This window comes from Myxocyprinus asiaticus, chromosome 2 (genome assembly GCF_019703515.2).
Source record: "Myxocyprinus asiaticus isolate MX2 ecotype Aquarium Trade chromosome 2, UBuf_Myxa_2, whole genome shotgun sequence".
NCBI classification, from domain to species: Eukaryota; Metazoa; Chordata; class Actinopteri; order Cypriniformes; family Catostomidae; genus Myxocyprinus; species Myxocyprinus asiaticus.
In genome coordinates, this window is record NC_059345.1 from 30,324,984 (window position 1) to 30,345,407 (window position 20,424).

The 20,424-nt window shown below is 40.4% G+C and overlaps 1 protein-coding gene across 3 annotated transcripts in view; it reads right to left on the reverse strand.

Moving 5' to 3' along the window:
• The window catches only part of znf710b (zinc finger protein 710b), a 29,258-nt gene that overhangs the window by 3,095 nt on the left and 5,739 nt on the right, over positions 1-20,424 (reverse strand). For 2 of the 3 annotated variants that reach the window (XM_051644325.1, XM_051644317.1), the window contains 2 exons: positions 9,854-11,383; positions 151-342 (listed from right to left, as the gene is read on the reverse strand). In XM_051644325.1, the coding sequence (XP_051500285.1) occupies positions 151-342; positions 9,854-11,341 (1,680 nt within the window). In that variant the 5' untranslated portion in view covers positions 11,342-11,383. Of the gene's footprint in view, positions 1-150; positions 343-9,853; positions 11,384-13,854; positions 14,032-20,424 lie in introns of those variants that run through there. The other variant, XM_051644308.1, reaches the window with a different exon arrangement.

The window sequence follows — 20,424 nt, forward strand, 5'->3', positions numbered from 1 at the left end:
TGGAAAACAATTCAAATGGCTGTATTCAAATAGTTGTATGAACCAAACAGAAAGTCACACTGCTACACCATTAGGTAAAAAATAATCCAGACAACTAGAGTTGAAAATGAACTGACATTCATGTATGAAAAAAGTGTCTGGGTGTCTTACTTTGCACTTGAAGGGCTTCACAGGCAGGTGTACGATCATGTGAGTTTTGAGGGTCTGTTTCTGGACAAAAGATTTGAAGCACACATGACACTGGAAGGGTCGGACACTGGCGTGAATTAACATGTGCCTCTTCAGGTTTGCAGACAATGTAAATTCTCGTGAACATACATCACATTTAAACCCCTTTGTTCCCTAATGGAATGAAAAAACAAAACATCTAAACAACAGCTCAGAACTGACACATAAGGTGACAAAAGTGCTGCAGGTCTGACGCAAACTTTTAAATAACATCAGTAGTGGATAATTAATTAGTATGTTTATGAACTACTTGTTGTGGTATGGGTGTAAGACTATACTGCTGTGTTTGTATATGTACTGTATTCCAAGGAGCTACTGATGGGTAAATAAACCTTGTGCTACAATAGATATTGAGAGGGAAGAGAAAATGGAGGGATGAAAAAGAGAGAAAAGGCTTTCACTAGTCAGTTGGTGAGTGAGTGTGAGAGAGAATAAAGGGGTGGGAAAAAAGGGATCAGGAGTGGAGGAACAGGGATGGAGGGATGAGAAAGAGGTTGCAGAATAGGTAAGAGGGAGAAAAAATTAAGGTGAGGGAGGAAGAAAGAAAGAATGAAGGCAGAAAAATAGAGGAAAGGGTATATACACTACGTGGCCAAAAAGTCGCAGTTTGGATTTAAATAAGCAGTACTTAAGAGCCTATGATTGATCATTATTGCAGTGATAAATATGTTTCAGCTGGCAACAATTATTTTAACACTAACTGATGCTGTGTGTAGCTTCTCATTTCTTAAACAACCATGTCGGAAGGCATATCCTGTGGTCGTGGAAAAGATATTACCGTGTTTCAGAAGGGGCAAATTATTGGCCTGCATTCAAGCAAAGAAAACAACTAAGAAGATAGCTGAAATCACTGGAATTGGGTTAAGAACTGTACACCGCATTATTAAAACCTGGAAGGGTAGTGGTGAACCGTCAGCTTCACGGAAGAAATGTGGTCGGAAAAAAATCCTGAATGATCGTGATCAGAGATCACTAAAATGCTTGAAGTCACATCGTAAAAAAAAAAAATCGACAGTACAACTCACGGTCATGTTTAATAGTGAAAGTAAAAACTATTCCACACGCACAATGCGACGAGAACTTACAGGATTGGGACTAAACAGCTGTGTGGCCACAAGAAAGTCACTTGTTAGTGAGGCTAATTGGAAAAAAATGACTTCACTTTGCTAGGGAGAATAAATATTGGACTTTGGAGCAATGGAAAAAGGTCATGTGGGCTGATGAGTCCAGATTTACCCTATTCCAAAGCGATGGGTGCGTCATGCATAGTGCCCATTGTACAAGCCTCTGGAGGCAGTGTTTTGATCTGGGGTTGCTTCAATTGGTCAGGTCTAGGTTCAGCAACATTATGCGGCAATAAAATGAAGTCAGCTGACTTGAATGCTCTGAATGACAAGGTTATCCCATCAATGGATTTATTTCTTCCCTGACGGCACGGGGATATTCCAGGATGACAATGCCAAGATTCATCAGGCTCAAATTGTGAAAGAGTGGTTCAGGGAGCATGAGGAATCATTTTCACACATGAATTGGCCACCACAGAGTCCTGACCTTAACCCCACTGAAAGTCTTTGGGATGTGCTGGAGAAGACTTTACGGAGTGGTTCGACTCTCCCGTCGTCGATACAAGATCTCGGCCAAAAATTAATGCAACTCTGGATGGAAATAAATGTTGTGACGTTGCATAAGATTGTCTAAACAATGCCACGATGAATGCGTGCCGTAATCAAAGCTAAAGGTGGTCCAACGAAATATTAGTGTATGTGACTTTTTTTTGGCCAGGCAGTGTATCAGTCAAATCCAAGCTACATAACTGTAGATATGTAAGACCAGTAAATAGTTAACAAATCACTCAAACTTTCAATGAGGATTTGTACTGAGATATTACTTCACAAACTACAGAAATGATAAAGTAGAATGTTAAAATACTCAAAATAAACATTGGACTTGAAGCAGAAATTCATACAGACAGTGCATATAAATTCAATGCCGAGGGGAGAGCTACAGAGATCAAATGTAAAATAATTTTATCATTTATCATGCACTGAAAAAAAATATTTTCAGGTAGGATGTAAACCTTAACTTAGGTGCACTCACTTTATTAATTGCTAAACTTTTAAACAAAGAACTAGTAATGAATATTTATTTTTAAATATGTTAAGAATTATGTTACTCAAGAGTCGCATGGCGCCATGCGAGAGTCGGATGTTTAAACGACGAGCTCTGCGCACTTTGCTAGTTTTTGATTATTTTTATGTCATAAACCAGTGAGATTCAGTACACCCTGCTACATAACTGTTCTGCGAAGTCAACATATCAAAGAATTCAAAATCCTTGGGCTCTGGAGATATTAAAAGACACTTACGTGCTCAAGCTGATACCTCTGACAGGCCCACAGACCAGAGACTCAGTTCGGACAGTGCGGCGGGAGAAATCCAGCGGCAACTGGCGAGCATGTCTGTGATGCTGACGAAGGTTGTAGCGGACCTGGAGGATCTTGCTGTAATACATCGATTGATTACAGCGATGGAGGCGAAATTATTTGAGTTGGTTACAAGAATCGGGGATGTCAAGAGACGGGTCGATTATTTGGAGTCATCAGAGAGGGAATTAGCTGCTAATCCGCTAATGACCAAAGTAGATTTGGAACGCGTTTGGGGAAAACTGGAGGATTTGGAGAATCGTGATCGACGAAACAACGTCCGAATTGTTGGAATTCCTGAGCATGAGGAAGGCCGAGATATGGTAAAATTCCTAGACGAGCTCTTCCCGAGTCTGCTCGACATAACAGGCCATAAGCTGGAAATTGACTGAGCTCACAGAGTCCCGGCTCGCAGATCCGCGGAGGGAGACAGGCCCCCATCAATTCTGGCCAAATTTCCGAGATCATCCGATAAAGATCTTGTGTTACGCGTGGCGAGGAGCAAAGGAAAGCTCTCTTAGAAAAACCACAGCATTTCCTTGTTCCCAGACTTTGCAAATTCGACAAGAGAAACGTGATCGATTCAAGGAATGCAAGAAACTCTTACATCAACGGAAGGTCACTTTTGCTCTGATGTTTCCGTCCAAACAGAGAATAGATTCTAAGGATGGCTGCAAAATATTTACATGCCCACAGCAAGCATTGTCTTTCATAGAGACAATGGGGTGAGTAAGCCATTTGGTGTTTATCACGTTGACCCCCAAGTGAGCTTGACTCACTGAACATTCGTTTGACTGCCCGAGGAAACTGAACGGGTTTTTTCTTTTTGTGTGTGTGTGTGTGTGCTGGTCCCGCTAGAGGCTGGAATTGGTTTTGTGGAGGAACATACCTTCGAGACATTTTGTGAATGAATCTACATGTTCTTTGTGTTTATTCTGCCTATTAGATGGAGTTTGTTTTATAGATTACTTTCTGTTATGTAATTCTGTCTCACAAAAATTGTACAGAAGCACCAGACTTGAGCAATCCGATGGCAAAGTTGTTGCGGGGACTCTTGTAGGCATACATGGACTGTTTGAGTTTAGGAGGATGGACGCCGGTTGGCGTTGTTGTGCACGGGGTTAATGCACACGGTTTTTTTTTTTCTGTTTGTTTGGTTCGGGGGAAAGTTCAGGGTTTGACTGTTGCACTAATGTTGGAATGTGGTCTTTATAATTTTGTTTTTGACACACAATCTATTTTTTTCTAATATGTCAAAATGTTAATATGAGTGGATTGTCTCTCTCCACATGGAATGTGACTGGGTTGGGGCACCCCATAAAAAGAAGGAAGGTTATTTCTTTTCTTAAACCTAAGAAATATGATATAGTGTTTCTTCAAGAAATGCATCTTTCCCCGCAGAAAGCTGAAAAATGTGGGAAGATATGGGGTGGAAATATTTTCTTTAGTGCTGGCTCAAGGAAGAGCAGGGGAGTCATTATACTGATAAGTAAACATCTACAATTCAAATGTCTCAAACAGAGTAAAGATAAATTAGGAAGAGTCATTATGGTTTTAGCTGAAATTCAGGGGCAAAGGTTGATTTTGGCTAATATTTATGCACCTAACTTTGATGATCAGGGCTTTTTTATAGATCTTGAAGGGATGTTGCAAGCCGTTGGCACCCCTCATGATATAATATTGGGAGGAGACTTTAATCTTTTGATGGATTCAGTCCTTGATCATAGTGAAGCAAAAGTGTGTAAGCCCCCTAGAGCAACAGTCAAACATTAAAGGATGTTTAAAAATCTTGGTCTTACAGATATTTGAACCCATCTGGTAGGGACTATACATTCATCAGTCCATAAGATTTATTCTAGAATAGATATATATATATATATATATATAGATATATATATAGATATATATATATCTCTATATATATCTATATACAGGTGCATCTCAATAAATTAGAATGTCGTGGAAAAGTTCATTTATTTCAGTAATTCAGCTCAAATTGTGAAACTCCTGTATTAAAGAAATTCAATGCACACAGACTGAAGTAGTTTAAGTCTTTGGTTCTTTTAATTGTGATGATTTTGGCTCACATTTAACAAAAACCCACCAATTCACTATCTCAAAAAATTAGAATATGGTGACATGCCAATCAGCTAATCAACTCAAAACACCTGCAAAGGTTTCCTAAGCCTTCAAAATGGTCTCTCAGTTTGGTTCACTAGGCTACACAGTCATGGGGAAGACTGCTGATCTGACAGTTGTCCAGAAGACAATCATTGACACCCTTCACAAGGAGGGTAAGCCACAAACATTCATTGCCAAAGAAGCTGGCTGTTCACAGAGTGCTGTATCCAAGCATGTTAACAGAAAGTTGAGTGGAAGGAAAAAGTGTGGAAGAAAAAGATGCACAACCAACCAAGAGAACCGCAGCCTTATGATTGTCGAGCAAAATCGATTCAAGAATTTGGGTGAACTTCACAAGGAATGGACTGAGGCTGGGGTTAAGGCATCAAGAGCCACCACACACAGACGTGTCAAGGAATTTGGCTACAGTTGTCGTATTCCTCTTGTTAAGCCACTCCTGAACCACAGACAATGTCAGAGGCGTCTTACCTGGGCTAAGGAGAAGAAGAACTGGACTGTTGCCCAGTGGTCCAAAGTCCTCTTTTCAGATGAGAGCAAGTTTTGTATTTCATTTGGAAACCAAAGTCCTAGAGTCTGGAGGAAGGGTGGAGAAGCTCATAGCCCAAGTTGCTTGAAGTCCAGTGTTAAGTTTCCACAATCTGTGATGATTTGGGGTGCAATGTCATCTGCTTGTGTTGGTCCATTGTGTTTTTTGAAAACCAAAGTCACTGCACCCGTTTACCAAGAAATTTTGGAGCACTTCATGCTTCCTTCTGCTGACCAGCTTTTTAAAGATGCTGATTTCATTTTCCAGCAGGATTTGGCACCTGCCCACACTGCCAAAAGCACCAAAAGTTGGTTAAATGACCATGGTGTTGGTGTGCTTGACTGGCCAGCAAACTCACCAGACCTGAACCCCATAGAGAATCTATGGGGTATTGTCAAGAGGAAAATGAGAAACAAGAGACCAAAAAATGCAGATGAGCTGAAGGCCACTGTCAAAGAAACCTGGGCTTCCATACCACCTCGGCAGTGCCACAAACTGATCACCTCCATGCCACACCGAATTGAGGCAGTAATTAAAGCAAAAGGAGCCCCTACTAAGTATTGAGTACATATACAGTAAATGAACATACTTTCCAGAAGGCCAACAATTCACTAAAAATGTTTTTTGTTATTGGTCTTATGATGTATTCTAATTTTTTGAGATAGTGAATTGGTGGGTTTTTGTTAAATGTGAGCCAAAATCATCACAATTAAAAGAACCAAAGACTTAAACTACTTCAGTCTGTGTGCACTGAATTTATTTAATACACGAGTTTCACAATTTGAGTTGAATTACTGAAATAAATGAACTTTTCCACGACATTCTAATTTATTGAGATGCACCTGATATATATATATATATATATATATATATATATATATATAATTCCCTCATTTCATCTGTTGTTGATTGCTAAATTGGAAACATCTTAAGTCTCAGATCACGTCCTGGTATTTTTAGAGGTGTTGCCACATACGGAGAAAAATAAATCATATAGTTGGTGCTTTAATGTATCCCTTTTGCAAAATCCTGAATTCCAACAAATGTTAAAGTCTGAAATCAATGTTTATATGGAGACCAACTGGTCCTCAGTATCGTCTGTGGGCATGGCTTGGGAGGCAGTTCTTAGGGGTCGGATGTTACAGTATGCCTCATTCATCAAAAAATCCAAAGCACGAGAACTCATGGAGTTAGAAGGGAATATTAAAAGTGCCGAGGCAGAGCTGAAGTGCCAAATGTCTTCTGATGGCCTCAGTGAATTGACCCAATATAATACTATTTTGTCACGGAATGTGGAATTTTGGCTATTCAGGCAAGACCGTCTTAATTTGAGTCGGGGGATAAAACAGGGAGGCTTTTGGCTAGATATATAAAGCAGAGAGAGTCTTTTTCTACCATTTCCTCAGTGAAAACTGCTAGTGGTGAAATATTTACCTCGGTCATTGATATTAATAATGCTTTTAATGAATTCTATCTTGATCTTTACAGTTCCACGTCTTCATCTACTGATGAAGATATTAGAAACTTTGTGGAACCATTAGATCTCCCTAAACTTACGAATGAGCAAAAAAATTCTCTTGATTCTGAGATAACCTTGGAGGAGCTTGATGAGGTAATTAAGGCTTTACCCACAGGCAAAGCTCCGGGGCCAGATGGCTTTGCTGCTTAATTTTTGTAGATCTTATGCTACAGAGTTGGCTCCACTTTTGTTAGACGTTTATACGGAATCATTAAAGAATGGAAATCTTCCGCCAACCATGATACAAGCCCGGATCAGTCTGATACTTAAAAAGGACAAAGATCAGGACAAAGAAGAGTGTAAGAGTTACAGTCCAATTTCCCTGATTCAGCTAGACGTTAAAATTTTGTCAAAAATTCTGGCTAATCAATTAAGTTATGATATCTCTTATATATATATAGATCAGGTGGAGTTTATTAGGGATCGTAGCTCTTCTGATAACATTAGGCATTTCATCAATATCATGTGGTCAGTGGCGAATGATCAGACTCTGGTTGCTGCCATCTCATTGATGCCGAAAAGGCGTTTGATATGGTAGAATGGGATTATCTTTTTAAGATTTTGGAAATATATGGGTTCGGAAATACTTTTATTGAATGGATTAAGTTACTTTATAGACACCCAGTAGCGGCGGTACAAACAAATTGATTAATTTCAGATTATTTTACTAAGGGTAGGGGCACCTGTCATGGTTGCCCTCTTTCCCCATTATTGTTCTGTCTTGCCCTAGAACCATTAGCAACCGCGATATAAAGGAGGAGGATTTTCCAGGGGTGATGTTGGGAGGGGTGGCGCATAAGCTTTTGCTTTATGCAGATGATTTTTTATTATTTGTCACCGACCCCATTAGATCTATGCCTTGCCTCCACAGGATTATTAATTCCTTCTCTAAATTTTCAGGATACAGAGTCAGTTGGTTTAAATCCAAAGCTTTGGCTCTGACAGTGTACTGCCCAGTAATGGCTTTTCAACTGGGCACCTTCCAGTGCCCCAAACAGGTCATCAAGTATTTGGGCATTTTATTCCCAGCAAATTTGTGTGATTTAGTTAGTTAATTTTGACCCTTTAATAAAAAGTTTTTTGAGCAATGTGGGCAGGTGGGCTTCATTACATTTATCTATGATTGCGAAGGTTAATGTTATTCAAATTAATTGTATTCCAAAATTCAGTCTACTACATCTACTAGTCTCTCCCTGTAGATGTCCCCCTCTCTTATTTCAAGCAATTTGATAGCATAGCGAAGACATTTATTTGGAATGGTAAATGTCCCAAATTGCATTTCAACAAATTACATAGGCCAATTGACAAAGGTGGGCTAGGCCTACCCAAGATTTTGTTTTATTATTATGCATTCAGTCTCAGACATTTGGCTCATTGGTCGCTTCCACCTGAGAGAGAGAGCTCCTCCCTGGTTTTGTATTGAACAGGAAGTTCTTGCCCCTATTTGGCCATTGCAAAGCCTTTCTATCAAACTAACCAGAGAAGTTAATTTACACCCCCTTATCTTGCATTTGCACTCGGCATGGACAAAAGTGTCCAGAGTGTTTGATTCAGACCACCTGCTCTGTACTATATTTGGGAGTAGCATACACCCCCCTAAAGCAGCAGACACTCTGGGAGTGGTGATTACTGCTTTTGGAAAAGGTCATGAGGCATCAATGTATTACTCCCTGCTAGTTCAGAGTCTGGGGGACGGAGCTTTAACCTCTATCAAGAGATTATGGGAGAAAGATATTAATTTGGTATTGGAGGAGGGAGTGTGGGCTGGGATTCTAAAAAACAGCATGTCTGTATCTAGAGGTGCAAGGGTGCGACTTATGCAATTCAAGATTCTACATAGATTCTATTGGACCCCCTCTAGACTGTATAGGCTTGGTCTTAAAGACACACCCACCTGCTGGCATTGCCAATCGGAGGATGGAGATACAGCCCATGTTTTTTTGTGGTGTGCTGAGATCCAGGAATTTTGGTTGAAGGTATAGAGATTTGTGTATGACGTGTTGGGCATTCGAATTTCGTTTTGCCCCAGAATCTGTGTTTTGGGTGATGGAGTGGTCATCGACGTAGGAGATAAATACATAAAAAATTGGGTCCTGACCAGTGCAATGATAGGCAGGCAGATTGTTTTAAGGGGTTGGAAGTTGGTTGGAGGGCCCTCATTTTGGGAGTGGTGCGAGGAGATGGGGAGGGTGGCAGCCTTCGAAGAGGTCACGTGTAGAAGGCTGGGGATATGGGATTCATTTAATGGGAATTGGGGTAGATATTTGATGTTTTGGGGGGACTCTCAGAGTGGGATTATGGAGAGAGAGGCGTAGTTTTAGAATTGTATGATTATTATATATTTTTTTATTATTTTTATATATATATATATATATATATATATATATATATATATATATATATATATATATATTATATAAAATATTTGTTATTTATTTTTATTTTCTGTGGGAAATAGAAAAATCAATATTGTTTTTAAAACAGCTTTCTGAATACAATACTTTTAAGTGAACAAACAGATAGTCCCACCAAGAGACAATGTTGTTGTGTGTAGGGCTAATCGGGTCATTAAAGCAAACAGGAAATTTCATTGCGCCACATAGACACAGTATTTACAGTTTCAAGAAAATTTACCTATGAGTGGCTTACTTATAGTTGTCTCTGCAAAAAATTACACACTTTGGCTTTAAAGAAAAAGGCCACTTATTTTAAATATAGTGCTGGGCACACATTCATGATCAGTGCCATGTTGAGATCACATGACCACCTGAATATTACTCACTTTACCTTAAAATTAATCCCTGTAATTGGATGCTTTCACAGAATAAATTATTCATGGCTGACTGTGAACAGCGCATTTGTCAATGACATCAGTAACTGCAAACTTCTGTTTTTTGCAAGGTGTCAGTACATGAACACAAATTTTACTGAGTCCACCTTTAAGTTTCAATTGGAATGTAAAGTGAATCAACATGCAGGATACACAGCTGAACCAAAACACTACTATTCTTTTTACCTTTGTAGCACGGGCCTGAGGCTTGTTTGTCTTGTGTGTGAGGGAGTGTTGGCGTAGCTGATGCAGCTGAAGGAACTGCAGGCCACAATGACTGCAGGAGAAGGAGCGATGCATTTGGTGCTTCAACATGTGGTTTTGCAGCTGGCTGCGGTAGGCGAAAGACTTGTTGCATTGGTTGCACTGGAAGGTGGAAGGTCCTTGGTGGCTCACCTGATGACGCTTCAGGTGGGCATAGGTGGGAAACTCCATGCCGCACTGTGAACAGACATGGCATCGGCCTCGTTCATGCTTAACTTCATGAGCACGGAGTTCACTAGGATAGGCAAAACCGCGACGACAAAAGCGGCAACTGTAGGGCTTAACGTCGGTGTGCTGCAACATGTGGCGCTTCAAGTGGCTGGTTTGGGTGAAGCCCTTCTTGCACACAGTGCACTTGTGTGGCCGCGTGCCCTGGTGGGTCAGCAGGTGTGTCTGTAGGTGACTGGGCTGTTTGAAGAGTTTGCCGCAGTGTGGGCATGCATGTGGCTTGATGCCATTGTGGCCCAATATGTGCGTGACCAGATTGTACTTGGAGGTGTACGACTTCTCACACATGCGGCACTTCCAGCGCTTTAGGCCCTCGCCAACATCCACGCAGTATGACTCGTTGATCTGAATGTTGATGTCCAGTCGGTCTATACGGCGGCCACGAGGTGCCTCTCCCTCCACAGTCTCCCCCCAGAACATCCCCTCGCTATTTTCTTCAAAGTCCCCGACCTCTTCCATCTCCCCACCCTCGTAGCCAACCTCACTGGCCTGAAAGTAGCTGCTTATTTCCTCGCCACCACTTCCAGTTTTCACCATGCCGTTTCTTCCATTGACCACATCCTGTGCAACTTCATCTACTCCTTTTTCTTGTGAGTGAGCCCTGTTGCGTGAAGGCACCTCATGAGGTGCATGTGTGTGGGCATGGGGGTGAGGATGTAAATGTGGATCGGGTGGAGGGTGTGTACACTTGGGGTCTCGGACGCAGGTGGAGCAGCAGTTGTTGGGGTGGAGTTTGGGGGCAACCCTGTAGCTGGAGGGGTCCACCATCTGTATTCCTTCTCTAGACACCATGCTGTTCATCATGTGATTGCAAGAAGGAAAACCTGGGGTTACAGACTCTCCTTTAATATGTGATTCTTGTTGCCTAACAGGGGGTTTATTGTTCTCTGATGGCCCCTGCCACCTTCTCTCGGCACAGCAGGAGTGCATGTGCCCATCCTCACCCAAATTCTCCCCAAGGTAGTCGCCATTGGCACCTATAAGCTGGTCAGCATACTCATAGTCCATTCTTTCACCTGGTGGAGCTGGGGACTCTTTCGGGTCTCCAGTGTAGAAGCCATTTGGGGCGATGGTGGCACCAAAGACCTCGTTCTGGGAGATGAGTCCCAACACAGCAGCTTGGGCCAGAGACAGGACCACCACAGGGTCTGTCTGTGTCCCTGCGTCCATCTGCTGGTGCATAGCCTCAGAATAACATCTGACCAGCCGCTGTGTCTTCTCCTCCTGTTAGGTACACACAAACGAAAGCACTTAGGCCCTGTATACACCTGGTGTCGAGATGCGTTTTAGGCGATCCAATCACAAGTGGACTAGCGAGACATGTCACAGTTTACACATGGTCTTATAATGCATTTCTTTTGACCCCTTGTGTTTGGATTTTGAGGAGAGGGTCTCTGATTTCATGATGACATAAATCAATCATTACGACAGTGTATTACTGCATGATAATAAAATGCGAAGTAAAAGAAGAAAAAAGCACTAAAAACTGGCAAACTGTTCCTCTTAATTATACTTGCATTTAATCTAAGTGCAAACATGATGTTTAGAGCAGACTTCTGTTATTTTAGTGGAGTATCTGTATTAACTGAGCTTCAGGTGTTTGTGCACCTGTGTCCCTGTATGCTAATATCAGGCACACTGAAGTTCTGTAAAGTTCTTGTGCTTGTATATGTTTGCATTTTTTTTAAATTTTGGGATGATTATTTCCTTTTAAAACTGCACATAACCGTCAAGGTTTAAACGCTTGTTTTAGCACATTGGTTGATTGACAGGTGAGCAGGCGGTGCTTCAAACACATTTAAACTAATTTACACAACGAGCCCAATGTGGTGACATGCGTTATGAACTACCTCAGAATGTGGTTGAAGTGGTCAAATGTCAAAACATTTTGGAACCAATTTGCTAGTGGTCGAATTTTTTCATTATCGACATCAGCCATCAGTGACCAACCATTTTTAAGATTTCGGTGTTCCCCCATTCAAGTAGATAGGAGCTGCACTGGCATGACTGGAAATAGTCTCCTGAGAACATTCCAAAGATAGCCGCAGGTGGACTGACTTGCTAGAAAGACTTTGGCTGGATCCGCATGAGCATGTGAGTGCATCTTCAAAGTAAAAGCGCTTCACGTGTGCTATAAGTACATGTCTTATTCACTATGTACTGTATGTACAATTGGTTTAATTTTGTATTTTTTTAGAAAATGTGATTGCTAACATGGACATGCCATCCGTGGTTGCTGAACTACTGTGTGTACTGTTATTTCCTTCTTCCTAATATATTAACAATTTCTTCATGTGCAAATAAATTACTAAAATTTGATGACTAAACAGAAATCAGAAGAAACTGCTACCATTTAAAATAATATATTTTTTTGGAGAATTTTTTACAAAGTTAAAGTTTTGTGTGAAATTAAGTAAATAGGGGGCCTGGGTAGCTCAGCAAGAGTTTGAAAAAAAATGTTTTAGCAATTTTAGGTTTATGTTATTTACTATATTAAATTGTGTGATATATCGACATTGTATTGGCCTATCGGCCACCCTCTGGATATCAGCATCGGCCATTAAAAAACCCATATCGGTCGACCACTACAATTTACACTTATCTTTAGCTTCGTCCCATTTCAAATGGATCACCCTAAATGCATCTTAAAACCAGGTGTAAATGGGCCATGTGCATGGTCTAAACAGGTCTTCAGGGGACACACTGTAGGCTACATTTCTCCTCAACACTTAATCACTACACAACAATTAAATGTAAATGCCATAACATTTTTAAATCCTGTCAGCACTTTCTACTTTTGTTCTAGAGTTCCTGTAGCTCAACTGGTAGAGCAACGCAAAGGTCATGGATTCAATTCCCAGGGATTGGACGTACTGATAAAATATATAGCTTACACTGCTAGTTGCTTTGGTTAAAAGCATCTGCCAAGTGCATAAATGTAAATGCAGTTGCTTCCATTTAACAAACTATGAATATCTAACTAAACAAAACAAATTCACTGATAATTTTAATTTGCTAAATTCTCTTATACAGCTGACCCTTTTAACGGAGGCTTCCACACTCTGAGTAAATTCAAACTCTACCTGAAAGTTATGCAAATCATGTATCAAAAGTGAAATTAATATTTAGGATTGTGCCAATAGGCATTTCCAAGCAAAAACAACTGATCATGAGCAAAATGTGTACAAGTATAGGTAAGCTCTTTAAAAAAGACCGGGAGAGACTATGCAGGGTGAGGAAAAGAGAAGGAGAGAGAGAGAGAGAGAATGAGTGAGTTAATAACAGAAAGAGAGAAAAAAGGAGAGGGAGGGGCAGAGAGTGGCTGGGTGAGTGAGCAAAAAAGCAAGAGTGAGACAGAGAGAAAGAGAGAGGGAGAGACTGACAAAATGACAAAATCAAGGAGTACATGAGTGTAAGAGAGACACAGCACACAGAACAGTCAAACAAATGTAATCACAAATACTACAATGAATTTTGGAACTGATGAAATAACAAAAAACAAAACATACTATAAAAAATTGCATTGATTTCTTGTTTTTAAGTCAAATAAATTGTAAAATAGGTCAGCCATTTGATAGCACCCAATTGGGCCATCATCTACAAAACACAGTGTAGTGTTCACACACATACACAAACAGCCTGCTAAACAAACTGTGCCCTCAGAGGGCATCCTAGCAGTTGCAAGGGGAACTCACCACATTTTTCTTGGTCTGTGGTTTCAGGTGTTTGAGAGATCTCATCTTAAGGCAGTCACAGGTTCGAATTCACCTATTGCCCCCCTCTCTCTTGTACAGTGTTCTCTATACCAGCACACAAACACTCTCTCTTCTGTGTTTCTCGTACTCTCTCTCTCTGTTCTCTCTCTGAATGCAAGCTCTCTTTTTCCTCTTTCACTTTCTCTCTCTCTCTCTCTGCTTTCCCCTCCCCCACTCCCCTATCTCTCTTTGGCACAAGCAAGCACACACATACACTGTGCTCTTTTCCCTCGCTCCCTCCTCCTCTCTTTCATTCTCTCTGACCCCGTTTACTCCTGGTATTAAGATGCATTTCGGGGGATCCGATCACAAGTGCTCAGCGTTAAATACAGGTGTAAACGGGGTGAAAAACATTTTGTGATCAGATAACAAAAACCACAAACAGAATTAGTCAAAAACGCATGTGACTACATCGCATTTAAGGTGTAAACGCTAATCCATCCAGCAGTGAAGCGCCACCCCTCACCAGTCAATCAACCGCTACGCTAAAGAGTTTGAACTTTGCCGGTTACGAGAGGCTTTAAGAGGAAATAACCATCCAATCAGAAAATAAAAAATAAAAAATAAAAAAAATAAAAAATTACATACATCAGCATGAAAACGTCAAGGATCTTCTTCAGTGTGTCTGATATCAACATGCAGCAACACAGATGCATGTTGAGCACACACATCTGAAGCTCAGGTTAATTCAGGTACTCCACTAAAACAATGGATAATTCTGTTCGAAATGATGCGTTTGTGCTAGGGATGTGCATGGATAATCGACATTCGGTTAACCGCTCGACATGCCACAATTCGAATGCCAATATCACTATTCAGTTATTCTACACGTGCAATACTGATCTTCAACTCTATCGGATGTCAACGAGTTTTGACAAACTGTTGGGTTTTGGGTCAGTTTTTCAATTATAGGGTGAGTTAGGGGCTGTTCAAACATGGTTGTCTGTGCATCTGTGCTGTTTTTCTATATACTGTTAGCATGCATGGGACGGAAAGTTTTGACTGTTAGCACATGCAGGTCAGACAGCTTTCTGTTGCATTGAATCTCACAGTTTATTTTTTTTCAGTGTCTCACGCAGGATGGCCACATTTTAGACACCAAATTAAAAAGAACATTTAGAAACATATCACGAAACACCTGCATAGTGCTTCATTTGTTGGGTTGTGTTGCGCTTTGAAGAAGTTCAGGACTTCACATGACTGTTATACCAATATATCTTTTTTCACAGAGCAGTTTCAGTGCTTTTTTCACATCTAAGATGTCGCCACAGATGGCCGCCTCGGTATGGAGATCTCCAGTTCTTTTGCTGTTTTTGTTTGTTTGTCCTGTGTTTAGTAATTTATTTCTGATCAGTTTTACCAGAGACGAGCTGCTGAATATTCGGCAGCACACGCCACACAATCTTTTACCAGTTTTTGATTATTTGGACGTTCTGTTGGACATTTTAGTCAGAGGAGCTGCGGTGCTGTACAAGCGCACTAAAGACGCAAACATGGGAAGCGAGCAGGTGCGCTGGTCAAGCTCAGACACAGCGGCTTTCGAAACGCGCTGCCAAGCATCCATCTAGCGGACTTTGCAAATTTTGTTACATTGTGCTCCACAGAAACCTGGCCGGACAGTGCATTACATCTGCCGGGCTTCCATTTGTTCTGAACAGATCGCACCGCGGAGTTAACGGGGAAAACGAGAGGTGGTGGAATGTGTTTTTACATCAACGAATGATGGTGTACAGATGTAACAATGCTGAAGAAGATGTGCTGTCCTAATTTAGAGGTGCTCTTCATAAACTGTAAGCCTTTCTACTTGCTGCGGGAGTTTTCCTCGTGTATTCTTGTGAGTATTTATATTCCTCCACACGCGTGTGTGAATGCAGCGCTGCAACAGCTGGCTGATCAGATCACAGACATGGAGCAAAAACACCCAGACTCACTTATTATTATTCTTGGAGATTTTAACTAGGCGAATCTCACACGTGAACTGCCCAAATATAGACAGCACATTACATGCCCCACCAGAGACAGAATACACTGGATCATTGCTACACCACAATAAAGGATGCATATCACTCTGTGCCTAGAGCAGCTTTAGGACTCTCTGATCACTGATCACTCTCTGATCTCTAGTCTGATCACTATGGACTAAATTAACCTGGCTCTCTGTTCCCGGCTCTAGCTGTCAGTGGATCACAAGCTTTCTGACAGACAGGCAGCAGCTAGTGAGAATGGGGAATTTCACCTCCAGCACATGTACAATCAGCACTGGTGCCACCTCCCTCTACACAAATGACTGCATCGCCAAGGACCCCTCTGTTAATCTCCTGAAGTTCGTAGACGACACTACAGTCATCGGCCACATCCAAGATGACGATGAGTCTGCATACAGAAAGGAGGTTGAACAGCTGGCCGTCTGGTGCAGTCAAAACAACCTGGGGCTGAGCACGCTTAAAACAGTGGAGATGATAGTGGACTTTAGGTGGAACACCTCAACATTAACCCCACTCACCATTCTGAACAGCACTGTGGCAACAGTGGAGTCATTCAGGTTTCTGGGCACTACCATCTCACAGGACCTGAAGTAGGAGACCTACATAGACTCCAGTTTAGAAATGGCCGAGCAGAGGTTGTACTTCCTTCGCCAGTTGAGGAAGTTCAACCTGCCACAGGCGCTGCTGATACAGTTCTACTCAGCAGTCATTAAGTCTGTCCTCTGCACTTCTTTACCTGTCTGGTTTGGTTCAGCTACCAAGTCAGACATCAGAAGACTTCAAAGGATAGTTCAGACTGCTGGGAGGATTATTGGCACTCCCCTACCCACCCTGCTAGAACTGTACACATCCAGAGTGATGAAAAGTGCTGGTAAAATCACTCTTGACCCCACTCACCCAGCACACTTCCTCTTCGAAATGTTGCCCTCTGGCCGGTGCTACAGAGCACTGAGCACCAGAACAGCCAGGCACAAGAAGTTTTTTCCCTCAGGCCATCCACCTCATGAACAGTTAAAACTGCCCCCAAATACTTTCCTTTGGTCAAAACAACGTGTAATATTCAATCCATCCATTCCTACTTGTATACATATTTAATTTATATTCTTTAACATATCCTACCTTTTCTTCAATACATCACCTGCACATAACTGTACATCTGTATATAAAATATTCTAACAACATTATTGCGCTATTGTATCTTTCTCTTTTTTTTTATCTGTATTTTGTTTTTTTTTGTGTGTGTGTGAATATTTTGATTATGTTTTTATGTCACTATATGTATATATATTTAAATGTATATGTTTGTATATGTATATACATGTTGCATTCTCTTTCACTGGAAGCTTCTGTCACCATGACAAATTCCTTGTGTATGTAAGCATACCTGGCAATAAAGCTGATTCTGATTATGAACAGTAAAACAGTGGTTTTTGCCTTTTCTCTGGTGTGCATATTTACATACCATAATTAGACAAGTTCAATGCCATTTTATTTTAAACCATTTAAAAATCAAAGCACCCCCGAAGATGCTATTTAACAACAGCAGTGTAACTCCACGCACATGACAATACTTTTGTTCGCTCCATCACAGAAATGTGAAGCAGCTTGGGCAGAGTGCATATACAAGCAGTGACAATTTTATTCTTTTTGTTTGAGTTTAATGTGAGATTTTATCATTTCAAGAACTATGTATTGTATTATTTAGGCTCATAGCTTACTGTGCATGTTATTTACTGATATTTTGTACCTGAAATATTTCTATATACTGTCCTGAACACTCACATTGGGCCTCATTCATGAAACATGAGCAGAACCAAAGCATCCGGAAAACCATTGTTTCTTAACTGTCCCATCATCTCTGCTTGCGGTTCATGAATGAGGCCCATTGTTTATAAGAAATTGAAATATGTATTACACTAGACATTATTACTGTGTGTGAGCTCTACATTAATCCTTATTCTTTCATTAATGAGCAGTTTTTGAGCGAATACTGATTTGTAAGGGATTTAAGAAAAGTGGAAATACCTCCATAGAAAATGGCTGAGAGAGAGAAGGATTGTGAAAGAAGAGAAAATGGAGGGATGAGGGAGGAGAAGAGAAGCCTTCACCAGTGAGGAGAGAGGGAGGGAGGAATTGTGAGAGAGCAAATGGTGAGAGAAGGAAAGAGAGTGAGAGCAAATGGAGAGAGAGCAATAGAGGGAGAGAGGGGAGGAGATAAAGCGAACAGGAGAGGGAGGGGAAAGACTGCGAGACAAACAGTGAGAGAAAGAAAAGAGAGAGGGAGAGAGAGAAGGGGAAAGAGAGAAAGATATATAAGAGAGAAAAGGGGGAACAATAGAAAAAGGGAATGATACCGAATGGGAGTGAGTGAGAGAAAACCTTAAATGTTGTAAAAGTAAAAAAAGAAAAAGAAAACACCCATAAAAAAAAAAAAGAAGTCAAGTCTGTTTGAGTGTGTGTGTGGTATGGGGCATTAAAAGGAACAAATGAAAAAGAAGAGAGAGAGAGAGAATTCAAACCATGGGGGAAGGGCATGAAGAGAGAGAGAGAGTGTCTAGAAATAATAAAGTCCAAATCAAGCCTCCCTGAGATATCTGCCTCAGTAACATCTTATATATAAAGTTAAATTATGATATACAAAATAGGTATCCATTATCCAGCCAAGACCTTTACTTGACAAGGCTCCTGACTAACATTTGACAGCAGTGGCATCAGCACCTCACTTGGTTACATAACGGTTTCATCCCACCTTTGGAGTGTTTGCTGTTTAGTGTTTCCCATAAACAGAAAATGGCAGTTCATACCTACATAATCACTAAGAGTGAGGCAATTCTATAGCCACACCAATGCAAGCTTAAACAAAATTCAGTTGCATCGGCAAAAACAAAAATAGTCACAAAATGTGTGATTACACAAAAGTTCACATACCATGAAATAAACCTCATTCAGCCAAGTTACCGACAAGTACAATCCCCAATCAGATATATTTGCATCAGTTCTATTGTGAACACATTTCTTTCTAGAATTACTGACAGCGCACTGCAAAACAACCTCCAAAACACAGGTTCAGGTCCCATGGAAACAAGGAAATAATTATGTTCACATAAACAATGGTGAGCGCTAGGGCTGCACAATAAATCAAAATAAAATAGAAATCGCGATATAACCTTGTGTTAATAAACCGCGAAGGGCTTTGGTTTAATTAAACAAAAAAATAGTCGGCTCGTTTCAAAGTTTATATGTGCTTCTCTGTCCTGTCTGTATTGTGCTTGTAGTGTTTTCAGAGCAGTTCTGTGGTTCACTACTCCATCGCGTGTTCAGAATAACAGATGTGCTCTGAGTTATATTTAAAGCGCTCCAGATTCACTTTAAGGCCACTACAAGTACCACTGGGTATTTGTGGACAGAAGAGATGTTAAAATGAAGAGTACATTATACAGCTATTGTGAATTCAGCTACACACTGAAGCTCTTCATGTAGTTGTCCGCCAAAATAAAAGTTTGATGGTTTAGGACTCTTTGGTTAAACTGAACCACATAGCGTTACCCTGTGGAAGTTAGAATTGTATTACATAAATATATTACTATTGTATTGTATTGTATTGTATTGACCGGGTTCCAAAAATATAATGATGATGAAAAGTGGGCACACAGTGTACAGGTACAATGTGAACATGAAAAACACAGTGTTTTTGTATCTCTTTGTTTTACTATTTTATTTATTTTTTATTTATTTTATTTTTATCAGAGTTTGGTCTTTTTAAGATGACTCAGGTGTGAACCCTGAAAGAGTAGGGGAGAGTGGGGCACAGAATAATATCAGCCTTTTTGTAACATACATGGTTTAACAGTTTCCACACAAACTGGTATAACATGACAAAACTTAATTTATTTAACCATTACCATATCAATACTGTGTAGAGAAAAAGTTGTGCCAAAATTTAAAAAGCCTTCGTCAAAAGTTAATTTTAGAGTAGCAAAAATTAATTTTTTATATCTGTTTTTAGTGCTTATTTAAAATGAAGCAAACTTGATGTCATTTTAATCTCCAATCTGTTAGCTAGCATCTTGCATAGTCTTTTAATTCTTAGCTAGCCAACAGAAGTGACTAGACAGGTTTAAATCCCAGTTGCACAGGTGGGGCACGTAGTAACACTGCGTTACAACGTGCCCCTATTAGAGCAAACTATATTAGATTTTATGCACTCAACTATGTACTTTACATAATTCCCTTTTGTGTGTGTGTGTGTGTGTCTTCAATGTGCTTGCTTAATTTTGGCCTATTCTATGGCTTTGTTGTGTTCACTGTTAAGTGTCGAAATTAAGCTATATTTTATATGGCAATGTTAATAAGTGGGTTTTATTGATATAATATTTTATTTTATCTTCTATGAAATTTAATTAGATCAGATACAATTGTTAGAAGGGGATTTTAAGCTGTCATTTGGTCGTTACAATATGCCCCTCACCTGATACAATGTCAATTTCACTTCACTTCATTCCAGTAAGATAATGATAATGAAGAT